At 50.9% G+C, this 14,104-nt stretch overlaps 1 protein-coding gene across 1 annotated transcript in view; it reads left to right on the top strand.

Moving 5' to 3' along the window:
• MROH7 (maestro heat like repeat family member 7) overlaps positions 1-14,104 on the top strand; it is a 45,450-nt gene that overhangs the window by 20,284 nt on the left and 11,062 nt on the right. Inside the window, 5 exon segments of the mRNA XM_041772789.1 lie at positions 2,121-2,259; positions 4,298-4,488; positions 9,690-9,750; positions 9,752-9,828; positions 10,884-10,998. Of these exon segments, the coding sequence (XP_041628723.1) occupies positions 2,121-2,259; positions 4,298-4,488; positions 9,690-9,750; positions 9,752-9,828; positions 10,884-10,998 (583 nt within the window).

Here is a 14,104-nt window from a genome sequence, read left to right as displayed (position 1 = left end):
CAGGGAAGGCCTTGCCTTCCCAGCTGACCCCTTTTCTATGTGGTCTGTGGTGCTTATGACAACTGTGGAGCACTTTTGAGGCACTGTGGAGAGCAGTAACATCTCTCCTTAGTACAATGATCCCACTTTACAGATGGGGAAACTGAGGGGCAGTTCCTTGTCCTCGGGCCCCAGTGAGCAAGCAACAGGATGAGGACCCAAACTGAGATTTGACCAACTCCAAGCCCAGCGCTCTAAGGATGCCATAGAAAGGAGGCCTGAGTGTTGGTGCTGACTCTGCCTCTAGCTGCTGTGTGGTATTGGGTAGTTTACTTGCTCTCCCCGGGCTTCAGTGTTCCCCCATAGGCAAAAGTGGGACATGCTCCCTGCATGACTCCCACTCCTGATGGTTGGTTGTGACAGGTAAGGTCACCAGCTGAGCCGGGTGCCTGCCCAGCCTGGACTGTGCAGTAGGATGCTCCCTCTCTCTGCCTTCAGGGAGCTCATGGTCTGATGGGCAGAAGGGACTGGACCAGAGAGATCAGACTGACTGCTCCAACCTCCCAGTCCAGGAAACACTCGCACACCTTTGAATGAACAGAACGAGGCAGGAAGCCTGTGACCCACACTTTAAGATCGTTGTATGATAGTGCACGCAGAATTGTGCCGATCTGTGGGGTGAGGTGTGCTTCTAGTAGGGATGATTGGTGTCATTCCTAGAGACCAGGGAGATCAGGTGGGAAGGTGAGGGCCTGGGTGACATGTCCCCGACCTCCCACCTGGAAGATTTTCACCTCTTCTGGCCACACTACCCCCCCCTCACCTCCCCAAGGGTTTCTTCTTGGGATCACCAATCCTTCAGACTCACAAGACTGGCAGGACCACACTTGACACTCAGGATATAGGACAGATATAGGACACTCAGGGGCTCCTCCTCCCAGGAGTCCTCGCAGCAGCCTGTGCAGCAGGCCAGACAGAGCGGGGACAGAATGTAAGGACGCTTGGCGCTCAGGTGCCTTGCCGGTGCTTGCATGAGCCCCAGAGAGACTGGCTCCTTCCATCTTGTACCCTGAATGGCTCACATGCCTCACCCTAGTCTTTCCTCTGGGCTTATGAGCTGGACTCTTGGGCCTCCCCGGTAAAAAGGTAGGAGCTGCCCTGGCTGAAATGGTTCATAAGAACTGCTACCTCTTACAAAAGGTCTCCAGACTTTGCCTCTGGGGTCTCCACGGGGATGAGAGGAGTCCCAAGAGTCACTGCACCCTGGGAAGCTCAATGCTCAGTGTCCTCATGGGTTCTCATAGTTAATTTATAGTTCCTCCCAGCCCAGATGCAATTTACCACTTGGGTCATTTTTACCATAAGCAATGTTGCCTAGCAACATAGTTGACATACTATCTTTATCGGGTTTCCAGGGAAACAGAGCTAGGAAGTTAATGGGAGGTTTAAATGCTCATGCAGAGGGGAACAGGGCTCTGTTAACCCTTTAGTGCACCCCAGGCCTGTCAGTGCTTTCAGCTCTCCACAATAGATAGGAGCGCCCACGGGCTGGGTGCTGGCTGGCCCGGAGGCTTTCCCTTGCCTTGTGAGGGGACTGGAGCAGGGACTCCTTGATACTATGCGACAAACGGAAGGTCCAGGCCCTAAGGGACCTCCTGGCACAGAGGAACGACCTCAGGCTCTGAAGGCACCGGACCTGGTCACTTCCTGACTGTAGCTCATTAGCTGTGATGTCATAGACTAATGATCTCACCTCTCTGAGCCTCAACTCTCCATCTGTAAAATTGGAATGACAACCACCTTGAGGGTCTTTTGAGAATCCGGTGAACTGGAGTATCTTGCCTGTCTTGTTCATATCTATATGCCTAGAGCCTTGCCTAGTGCCTGGTGTACAGCAGATGCTCCATATTTACTGAATAGATTGTGTATAAAGCACCTGGCCTGATACCTGGGAAACAGGGTTTTCAATCATTGCTTGCTGCCTGCCTCTTAAAGAGTGTGTTTTCTGGGCCATTCCTCACTGTCACACCCATGGATGCCATATTGATGGCATCTTCCCTTCTCCTTCTCCAAACCACTGGGAGGCAGGGTGGGCCCAGCGCCCCGGTCCCCAATCACCATCTCCACCCCTGACCTCCCAGTAATGGTGCAGAGATGTGGAGGCAGCTGATACTGCGCAAGCCCAGCTGTGACGTCCGAGATCTCCTGGACCTACTCCTGACCAGTCTGAAGGAGAAACCCTTCACCAAGAAGGGCCGGGCCTCCATCGTGCCCCTAGCGGTGAGGACCTGCCTGGCCTACCCTGTGCTCCCTACTCCTCCCCTCCTGCGAGCTCAGTGCACCCAGCTTCTGGTGCCCGGCTCTGCCAGGAGCTAGTTGTGTAGCTTGGGCACCTCTGTGTCCAGGCTCTGTTCGTGACCCCCTGGACGGCACCGTGCTGCTGCCTACGGGGATGGCAGTGGCCTGGGAGGAGGGCTCCCAGACCTGGGTCTGAGAACTGGCTATGGCTATGTTACTAGTTGGGGACCTGAGCAAGTCACTTTGCCTCACTGAAGCTCAGTCCCTGCGTCTGTAAATGGAAATGATAATGAGGAAATTTGCCTCATGTGCTGGTTGTGAAGATAAAATGAGGTAACTCATTCATTCATTTAGTGACCTAAAATTTTTATGTGCTCATCACCAGGCTCCAAGCTCAGTCCTGGGAACACAGAGGGAAAGGGGTCTCTGACTGTAGGAAGGTAGCTGGGTGGAGGGACAGATTTCTTTCTGCCTCTGTCATTGTAGCTCTGGTCCTAGCCAGCTGGATAATACCCCTGCTCCTCTCCCTGCTTCCACTCCAGGCCCTTCAATCTGTACTGCAGCCAAAAAATCTTTGAAAATGCGCATCTGCTCTTCTCAATCCCCTCAATGGCTTCCCATTGCCCTTGAAAATAACACAGTATTCCTACCTGTGTTGCAAGGCCCTGTGCCCTTCTCCGGCCTTAACCACACTCCATGGTCCCTCTTACGTGCATGGCTCCAGCCTTGTTCTATTTTCTAAAAAATTATTTATTTATTTATTTATTTATTTATTTATTTATCTATTCATTCATTCATTCATTCATTCATGAGAGACAGAGAGAGGCAGAGACACAGGCAGAGGGAGAAACAGTCTCCCTGCAGGGAGCCTGATGCAGGACTCAATCCCAGGACCCCAGGATCACAACCTAAGCCAAAGGCAAACGCTCAACCACTGAGCCACCTAGGCGTCCCTCCAGCCTTGTTCTTTGTCAGAAACTCATACATAGTATGCTATTTCTGTTACAGGGCCTTTGCACATGCTGTTCCCTCTCCTGAACAGCTCTCCACTAACCTAACTTCTACTCATGCCTTAGCTCTCAACTGAAGCATCACCTCCTCAGGAAAGCCCTCCCTTATCTCCCTGACATGATCATATCTGTGCATATTACACTTTGCTTCACATACATTATCTTGGAGGAGTTGGCCCCAGTTGTGATTTGATTTGACAGTAATGTGTGGGGTTTTTGAGTAATCTGTGAGATTCATGAATTCAGTGCCTGGACCTGTTTTACTCACCATGCTATCCCCAATACCTAATGTGTACCTGGCAGATAGAGATGCTCAATTTTTTTTTGTTGTTGGACTGATTTATTTATTCAACAACATTAATTGAGCACTGACTATGTACCAGGCACACTCATGAATTCTGGAGATTAGCAAAAAGTAAGACATTCGGGGGGAGGAAAGCGAAGGAGGTATGGGTGGTATTACCCCTTTACAGAGGGGGACACTGTTGCTTAGTCACATCGTAGGTCTTAGCCAAGGTCACAGAGCTGGTGAATGGTAGCACCATCGCTCAAGCCCAGATCACCTACCTCTGAATCCTGTGCTTCACCATGGTCTCTGAGCCTGTGTTATGAATGAGGAAGATGCAGGATATGAGGCAGTTGGTGTCTGAAAGCCTGGGTTCCAGTCCTAGCTCTACTCCCAAGGGCTAGGTGACCACAGGTAAGTGCCTTCACTCCTCTGAGCATGTCCCCTCAGCTGAACAATGGGATCAAGACTCTACCTCACAAGAGATATGAGAGGAGCCCTCCACCGCATTCTTTCAGGGCTCTGTCAACACCACAAAGAGGCAAGCTGTTGTTCTGGTGTGGGGCTCACCAGTAAAGCCAGGAGTTGGGGTGTGGTGGGGGGTGTAGAGATCTGGGCTCTACTAATTTGAGCCAGAGAAGAACAAAGACCTAGGTCCGACCTGCTAGAGAAGCAGTCCAGGCCACCCCCAGGAGTCTCCTGCCAGCCTCCCCTCTGTCCCCAGGCAGCCAGCGGCCTGTGTGAGCTCCTGTCGGTCAACAGCTGCGTGAGCCGCGTGAGGCGCATCTACCCCCAGCTTCTCATGGCCCTGCTCATTCAGGTCCATTATCACATCGGCCTCAACCTGCCAGGCCGCATGGCTTTCCGCAAGGATACCAAGAAGGACACTCAGCCTTCTGTCTTCGTCCCCGTGCGGTATGTCCTGTTGTCGCTGGCTGGGGAAGGGCCACCTAGCAAGGCCCTTCCAAAGTCTTTCGGGCAATCCATCGGTAGAAATTAGCTTTGGGACTAAAAGAGGAAACAGAAGCACACTTTCAAGAGAGCCGATAATTTGCTCAACAGCTGTTTGGGAGCACCTGCGGTGTTGCATGTGTCAGATCTGCCTGGTGCTGGATGGGAGCAAAGAATCAGCCTTCCCCCAAGGAGCTCACCATTTCATATTTCCTCCTCCCTCCCTAGAGATATTATTTGTGTTAGATTTGTATCCAAGGCCCACCATTTTATTTTATTATTTTAATTTAATTTTATTTTTTTTAAAAGATTTTGTTTATTTTATTTTTTTTTTAATTTTTATTTATTTATGATAGTCACACAGAGAGAGAGAGAGAGGCAGAGACACAGGCAGAGGGAGAAGCAGGCTCCATGCACCGGGAGCCTGATGTGGGATTCGATCCTAGATCTCCAGGATCGCGCCCTGGGCCAAAGGCAGGCGCCAAACCGCTGCGCCACCCAGGGATCCCTTTATTTTATTTTTTAAGTGGACTCCACACAGGGCTTGAACTCAGCCCTGAGATCATGACCTGAGCTGAGATTAATAGTTGGACACTTAACTGACTGAGCCACCCAGGCACCCCTTGCCGTTTTATTTTCAATTATTAACCAGTACGTAATAGATGTACATGGGTAAAAATCTCAAAAGACATTAAAAGTGAGTCTCCTTTCCTCTCCTTATTCACTGAGCCTCCTCCAGAAGAGCCAGGTTCTTTCATACCCTTCTACAAGTGGTTTATGTAAAGATAAGCACACATTTAAATTTTTATTTTTACACCAATAGTAGTGTAATTTGCAGTTATGCACTCTTGCTTTCAGCTTATACTATATCATAGGAGAACATACACATAGAGCTGCCTCATTTTTAACATCCACATAATATTCCAATATACCATCATTTATTTAACCAGGATCCTCTTGGTTTAGGTACTTTGCAGCCCTTTGCCATTATGGATAATACTGCAATGAGTTAATTGATATGTCTTTATGCACACATGTGCTTGTACATGTAGGACAAGTTCCTGAAAGTAGAATGGGCACATCAATGTGCTTCTGCATTTCAATCTCAAGCTGAGACAGGGATATGTAGCAGAAAGTGCTCTTGACCAGTGAGTGATGAAGGGGAAAATGGAGTACCCCCTAAAGCATCCAGTTTGCCACATGCCCCTCTGCCCCCCAGAGGTCACTGCGTCCTGTGAGAATGGCTGTCTCCTACACCTTTGCCAGCATGAGGGAACAGAGGGTGTTTATATCTTTGCTGATCTGAAAGTTGAAAAAAATGCTGTCATTTTAGTTTGCATTTCTCTTATTATGAGTGAAGTTGAGGTTGAAATGTCATTTCTGTTTCCTTTTTTCTTTTAAAGATTGTATTTATTTGAGAGAGAGGGAGAGAAAGAGAGAGAGCATGCATGTACATGAGTGGTAGCAGGGAGGGGCAGAGGGGGATGGAGAGAATCCCAAGCAGACTCCCCGCTGAGCACAGAGCCCAGTGCGGGGCTCCACCTCAGGGCCCTGAGATCATGACCTGAGCCAAACCAAGAGTTGGTCCCTTAACCAGCTGAGCCACCCAGTGCCACTGTGTTTCCTTTTCTATGAGCATTGTTTGCCCAATTTTATATAGGACTATTGGGAATTTTTCTTGTTAATTTTTAAGATTTTATTTACTTATTCACGAGAGACACAGAGAGCAAGGCAGAGGGAGAAGCAGGCTCCCTGCATGGAACTCGATGCAGGACTCAATCCCAGGACCCTGGGATCACATCCTAAGCCAAAGGCAGATACTCAACCACTGAGCCACTTAAGCGTCCCTTCTTGTTAATTAGAGCATTTTATATATTAAGGACATTAACTCTTTGTTACTTGTATTCCAGTTTGTCACTTAACTGGTAACTATTTTCTGATCTTTGGCCGTTCAGAAGGTTTAAATTTGTATGTAGTTGAGTTTAGCAGTCTTTCCTTCTTTGGCTTTTTTTTTTTTTTTCAGAGATTTTATTTATTTATTCATGAGAGACACAGAGAGAGAGAGAGAGAGGCAGAGACACAGGCAGAGGAGAAGCAGGCTCCATGCAGGGAGCCCGACACGGGACACGATCCCAGGTCTCCAGGATCAGGCCCTGGGCCGAAGGTGGTGCTAAACCGCTGAGCCACTTGGGCTGCCCCCTTCTTTGGCTTCTGTTGTGTGCTGTGCTCAGAGAGGTACACTTTGAGGCACTGAGGGCAAGCAGTTGCATAGCTGGGCTTAAGGTCAGAACATCTTGGCTTTGAGTGCTGGTCCCATCATTTATTTAGGCTTTGTATGTTGGCTAAACCACTTTAACGTCTTGGCAGCTTGGTGTTCTTGCCCATGAGATGGGGTAAGTGATTCCTGCCCCAGAGTTCTTTTTTGTTTTGTTTTTTAAGATTTTATTTGTTTATTCATGAGAGAGACAGAGAGAGGCAGAGGAAAAAGCAGCCTCCCTGTGGGACTTGATCCCAGGACACCAGGATGATGCCCTGAGCCTAAGGCAGATGCTCAACCACTGAGCCACCCAGGCATCCCCCCACAGGTGTGTTGTAAGGACCGAATAGGACCCCGCATCACAGCGGGACACCACGTGCCAAGGCTGCAGCACCAAGTCTGAGCACCTGGCACTTGGGAGGGTGGCACCCTTGGCTCAGAGAGCTGGTGGGTTCGGGGAGAGTAGAGAAGGTGCTAAGAGGAGGAGCAAGAGGAACACGAGGTGGCAAAGTCCTTGACGGTTGAGGGATAAAGGGCGTGATCTTTCTGCTCCCAAAACCCCCTGAGCTAGGCCTGGATGAGGGAGCTGGAGAGAGCCCAGTGTCCACCTGTGCAGTGCAGCTTCTGTGCCCTGCGGCAGCCTCGGGCTTTGGTGCAGCAATGTGTTGGGTCGTTGGCCCCCCATCCCGCAACAAGAGGACCGGGCAATACTTGCTCCACTTTGCTGGGAAAAGCTGGGGAACTTATAGGAAGGTGGAGCTCGCAGAGTGGGCGTTTGAGGGACCTAAAGGACCTGCACCACCACCCACAGCCTTCTTCCCGGCAGTGTCACCTCTGCCTTCTTACAAAGCAGCACAGACCTTATTTGGGGTCTTTGGGAGTGGGTGGGGAGGAAGGAAGATGGGTAGAGTCATTTTTGTAAAAATTTGGATCCTGATCAAGGAAACGGGGGAAGAGAGCAGTGACCTATGATGTGGCTCTGTGTCCAAAAGCGTTGGCCTGATTCTGAGTTCCCCACCTGGTACAAACCGGGGCCTGGGTGAAAGCTGCGACTGTCTGAAACCCTGAAGTCACTTCCTTCCCTGTGGAGTTCCTGAGCTCAGAGCTGTCCCCATGGCAGGCAGAGAGCAGGTGACCAGCTGCTCCTAGAGATGGGGACACACTCGGAGGGGAGGGTGGTCGAGTTACGGAGGAGAACATATGTAGGAGGCTCATTTGGTCTTGGTTAAAGGTGCTGGTGTTTGACTGGAAGGTCGAATCTTCCTCCTCCAAATGAAAATGCATAAATCTCTGCTTTGCTGTTCAGCCAGTGCTTGGAGTTTTGGGGGTGAGGGAAGAAGGTGGGGGAAGGGAGGGCCGGGGAGGGCAAGCCCCAGGCTCTTAGGTTGGGCAACACTTGGAGCCTGCCCCCCTCTCTCCCTTCCTGTGTTTGTATGTGTGTGTGTGTGTGTGTGTGTGTGTGTGTGTGTGTGTGTGTGACTTTGCTGGTTCAGGACTGTAACTGACAGCACACGTCTCAAAGAATCAGCGCAAAGCTTGCATGGTTCTGAAAGCCCTGGTCTCAGTAGAAGCTTGAATTTTCACACTGGATCAGTAGTCATTACAAAACCCAAGACATGAAAATTAAAAGCAAATTCCTGAACATCACCTGATCTCTAAAATGCTTTGATGCTTTGTCTTGAATCACGAGAACCACCAACTCTCAGTATCTCCTGAGGCACGTCCATACATTATAAACTCTTTAAACGAGGGCTTACATTTCTAGAAAACTTTGTTTAAACGTAAGCTTCATTTCACACATTGCCCAGTTTTTAAAATATTTTATTTATTTATTCATGAAAAACACACAGAGAGAGGCAGAGACATAGGCAGAAGGAGAAGCAGGCTTCCTGGCAGGCAGCCTGATGTGGGACTTGATCCCAGGACCCCGGGACCATGACCTGAGCCAAAGGCAGCCGCTCAACCACTGAGCCACCCAGGCACCCCTGCCCATTTTCATTTTATTTTATTTTTAAAATATTTTTATTTATTTATTCATGAAAGACACACACACACACGCACACACACACACACACACACACACAGAGGCAGAGACATAGGCAGAGGGAGGAGCAGGCTCCATGCAGGGAGCCCGATATCGGACTCCATCCTAGGACTCCAGGATCATGCCCTGAGCTGAAGGCAGGTGCTAAACCACTGAGCCACCCGGGGATCCCCCCTTTTCATTTTAATAAAGGGATACACACACACACACACACACACACACCTGTGGACACCCGGCACTGTGCCGAGAACACAGCAGGGCATCAGCTGGTAGCTGTCCCCCCTTCTTGCTCCTTCACAGCAAGGCTGCTCAAGCTGACCCGAAGCTCCTGGTTTCCAGCCTCATGAATCCATGGGTTGTGAAAGCTCCCCCTACCTCCCACCTGCACTGCCCCCAGGGTTGCTGTTGTGTATCCAGGTTGGGGGATCCCTCCTTAAGTGCCCTGAGAGGGTAAAGGACTCAGGCCACTTGTGTACAAGTGAGTGGGAGTGGGGAGGCTGCCGTGTCAGGAGCATGAAGGGGAGAGGACGGGAGAAAGAGGCAGGCCCAGGGGCTGGGGGGCTGCTGGGGACACCTGGCTCTGACCCTTCCCTCCAGGGAAGAGGCTCAGAAGAAAAGGGAGGGTAAAGCACCATTTGGGGGAATTTTGCTTCTGTTTACTCTCTTTCTCAAAGCTAATGAGTTTTAAAAACTTATTAAGAAGCCGCTTTTTGCGGGTACACTGGTGACTACTACCTAATGATCAGCAAGGCCCAGAGAAACTTGTGTGGCCAGATGGGAGCTGATGATGGGAGAGGCTGGCTGGAGGGAGGCCCGGCCCATGGAGGCCAGGGGCATGAGGTCTCAGCCCCCTTGTCTTGGCAGCTGGGTGGTCAAAGTGGTGAAAACCCTGCTGCTGAGGATGGGCTGTTCGTATGAGGCTACCTTTTCTGGAGGACCAGGGCGGCTGGGAACTCATGGGGCAGGCGGAGAACCACCACCGGGGAGTGTCCCTGCTGGCAAGGTGAGGCTGGGGCGGCAGGGGGCAGAGGTGGGGGGAGGGAGAGTCGTCAGCAAGGGAGAGACTCGGGTTTGCACCTGTCTCTGGGCAAGACCTTCCCTCAGCCCATCACCTCCTCTAAGTTGGGGGGCGGGTGGCGTTCAACTCGGTGGGTGGACACGCTCTGCGGACGCTCACAGGCCATAACTGCCTGGCAACCGCAGAGCACTCAGCTTACATACGAAGCACCTTTTCTCGCTGCATTAGGACTTAGTTCCTATACTAATACAGACGTGGTGGTGTAGTGAGTAGCTTACAGTGTGGCCCTGGAGCTGGGCTGCCTGGGTCTGAATCCCAGCTCATCACCTCTCAGCTGTGTGACTCAGGGCCAGTTCCTGTCCCTCTCTGGGTCTCAGGTTCCCCCCACCCTCTGCCCTGCCCTGCTCATGTGGAAATTATAATAGGAGCCATCTCCAGGGTTTAGGATAAGGGTTGAAATACTTTGAACAGCTCCTGGTATATGGGAAGGGTTCAGCACAGGTTAGCTTCCACTGCATTTTGCTGACTGGTGGAGCAGGGGTTACCAGCACAGCAGGATGCCAACCAAGGTCCAGAGAGGGACAGCTATGTACGAAAGGTCACACAGCCAGGAATAGGCAGTGCTGGGAGATGACCTGCTGACCCAGACCGGGGCTCTTCCCTTTGCCACTATACACAGCCTCCTGTAGGGTCAGGAAGGGGGACCTCGATTTCGACAATGTGGTTCCTGCAGGGATCTCAGGATACAATTACATTTATTGAGCACCTACTATGCTCTAGGCACCATGCAAAGAGCTATATGCTCTGTGCTCCTGGGCAAGCTTTCCCACTCTGAGCCTCAGGTTCCCCGTCTGTAAAACAAAGCAGTTAAACTAGATGGCCTCTGAGATCCTCTCCAGGTAGGAAATCTGGGGACCCCAGGACCCCAGGTGCCCCTTACTTGCTCAGGGTTAGAGTGTCAGATCAGACCCCCCACTTCCCCAGCAGGTCCCCTGGGGCGGGAGAGCCTGAGGGGACTGCTCACCCTTCCTCACTCCCAGGGCCATGGTGCACTACTCCTGCCAGGAGCTATGCCGCATCCTGTACCTGCTCATCCCACTCCTGGAGAGAGGCGACGAAAAGCACAAGATCACTGCCACCGCCTTCTTTGTGGAGGTACCGAGGGGCAGCAGGCACGGGGTGAGGCTCCTCCTCCCCAGGCCCTGGAGCATGGGCCCCAGTTTATATTCCTGGTCATTTCTCCTGTGCAAACAGTACTTAAGAATGGAGAGTTTCATGGGCCTGGGTGCTCTAGAACATACAGACCTCATAGGGTCTCCCTTTGCTCCTCCTGTCTCCACTCCTTCCAGACTCCCCTCCATGCCCAGGCAACCCCCAGCCTTGGCTGGGCACTGCCTTGTGCGGAGCACCAGATTAGAGATGCAAGGTTGGTGATACAAATATGAAGTCAACTATGCCCAGTCCTCAGGGAATTCTCAGTGTGTCAGGGAAGCCAGAGGACACCCTAGTTATAACATGGGGTGCCAGGGAGTGACTTGTGTTCTGATGGGAGCAGTTTAGGCCACGGTGGGAGAACAGGAAACTTGAGGTGGTGGTGGTGGTGGTGGTGGTGGTAGCATCATGGAGGGCTTCCTGGAGGAAGCAACATGTAAGCTGAGTTGAGTGCATGGAGGGTACTAGGGAAGGTGCTGGGAAGGATGACTCAGGAGGTTGGTTAGGGTCAGAGCCAGAAGAGGAGACCCACCAGCGATGATAGCTAACATTTACTGAGCACTTACCATCTTCCAGGCACAGTCTTAGAGTTTTACACATATTGATTCATTGAATCCTCATAATAATCCCATGATGCAGATGCTATTTCATCCCCCATTTTAGAGGAGGAAACTGAGGCACAGATTTGAGTCAATTTTCCAACACCACGCAGCTTGTTAGGGGGAGACTCAGAATTCAAACAGACTCCTGGATTCTCAAACCCAATCTCTCCCTCCCTGCCTCTCTCTCTTTAGTTTAGAAAAAAAAATGTGGTAAAATATATATAAAATAAAAGTTAACCATTTTAGGGACACCTGGGGGGCTCAGTCAGTTGAATGTCCAGCTCTTGGTTTTGGCTCAGGTCATGATCTCGGGGTCCTGAGGTTGAGCCCCGTGTCAGGCTCTGCGCCTAGTGTGCAGTCTGCTTGTCCTCCTCCCTCCTCCCTTCTCTCTCTCCCTCCCTCTCTCTCTCTCTCCGTCTCTCAAATAAATAAAATCGTTAAAAATAAGTTACCCTTTTTGCCATGTTTACATGGACATCCCAGGGGCATGATGTACCCGCGCACTACGTGCAGCCAGCAGCACCATCCACAGAACTGCTCATCTTCCTTCCCGAGTGCAGCTTCTGTCTCAAACTGAAACTGTATTCATTAAACACAACCTCCCAAAAAAATAAAATAAAATAAAAATAAACACAACCTCCCAAAAAAATAAAATAAAATAAAAATAAACACAACCTCCCGTTCCGCCTCCCCAGCCCCTGGCAACCAACTTTCTACTCTGTCGCTATGAACTTGGCCATTGTAGGCTTCACGGAAGTGGAATCCACGTAAGTGGAATCATACAATATTTGTCCTTTTGTGTCTGGCTTATTTCTCTCAACATTATGTCTTTGAGGCTCATGCGTGACATTAACAGGGCTCAGGATTACATGTTTTTTTTAAGGCTGAATAATATTCCCTTGTATGTAAACACCACACTTGGTTTATCCATTCATCTGTCTCTGGATGCTTGTAAAACCCACTGTCCCAACAACCACTCTTCCCGTCTCTCCTGACCTGCTGGTTGTCATGCCCGGGTCTGCGCTATCAGCAGGGTCTGCAGTGTGGGGTTCAGAGGTAGGAGGCTCACTTTCTGCTCAGAAAGTGGAAGGTTAAGGAAGGCTTCCTGGAGGAGGTGCCATCTGAGCTGGGCCTTGACAGGTGAGTAAAGTCTGTGAGATGGACAGGAGGCAGCAAGGCCCTCTGGGCATTTCCTGCATCTCTCCTGCCTTGCTAGATGGACTGTGAGTCTGCAGAGGAGGGACCATGTCGTGTTTGCATTACATCCCTGGCCCTGAAAGCTCCCTAAGAAGTAAGGATTGGATGGATGAGTGAGTCGCCCAGAGGAACACTTGGTCTGGCCGTGCTAGGACCAGTAGAAGGTGTCACCTCCAGGAGGACAAGCTTGGGTCTTGGGGTCAGGCGTCCTAGGTTCTGGCCCCAGCTCTGCCAGGTTCTAATTTCCTCAATGGACCTGGTGAGGGAAAGGTAATGTTCCGTTTCTAGAGGACCTGAGATATCCCAAACACTGTGCTGACCTCTTTCACATGTCACCCCTGGATTTGCACAGTATGGTGCTGAAAACAAGGCTGCTTCAAGATCCCACCACACAGCTCAAGGGATCCAGAGAGACTCTGGCTAGGTGTGCTTGACTGGATCTTCTTTTCTTTTCTCTCTCCTTTTTAAAAGATTTTATTTATTTATTTGAGAGAGAGAGAGAGAGAGAGCACAAGCGGGGGCAGGGGGCAGAGGCAGAGAGAGATGCAGACTCCCGCTGAGCAGGGAGCTCGATGCAGAGCTCGATCCCAGGACCCTGGGATCATGAGCTGAGCCAAAGACAGACGCTTAACCGACTGAGCCACCCAAGTGTCCCTGGATCCTCATTTCTGCTCACCCACTTCTCTCTAAGTGGTTCTTGGGGGAGACAGTGGAGGTTGCACCTTGCAGACCCCAGGGGAGGTTCCCATGTCCACTACAAGGTCAGGGGCGCTAGGCTTAACCTTAGGGCCACTGCTCAATGTTCCCCTGGAACTCTGAGCAGTGGTCCTCAGCCAGCTTCAGTCCTTCTCCCACTCCTCAGAAGAGGGGGGCTACTCTTGGCCAGAGCCACTCTAGTGTGGGGCCACATTCATGGTACCTTTTTTTTTTTTTAATTTTTATTTATTTATGATAGTCACAGAGAGAGAGAGAGAGAGGCAGAGACACAGGCAGAGGGAGAAGCAGGCTCCATGCACCAGGAGCCCGACGCGGGATTTGATCCCAGGTTTCCAGGATCACGCCCTGGGCCAAAGGCAGGCGCTAAACCGCTGCGCCACCCAGGGATCCCCTCACTGTGGTACCTTGACGTAGCTCGCATATCCTGCCCACCCAGGCTTCCCCAGCTGCCTGTGCTGTGATTGTCTATGTGTGTGCTGCTTCTCCCAAAGGCAGGTGAACTCAAAGGAGCTGTGTGATCTTGGCAAGTCCCA

This window comes from Vulpes lagopus, chromosome 10 (genome assembly GCF_018345385.1).
Source record: "Vulpes lagopus strain Blue_001 chromosome 10, ASM1834538v1, whole genome shotgun sequence".
Lineage (NCBI taxonomy): Eukaryota > Metazoa > Chordata > Mammalia > Carnivora > Canidae > Vulpes > Vulpes lagopus.
This window is presented reverse-complemented; position numbering and strand designations above follow the sequence as displayed.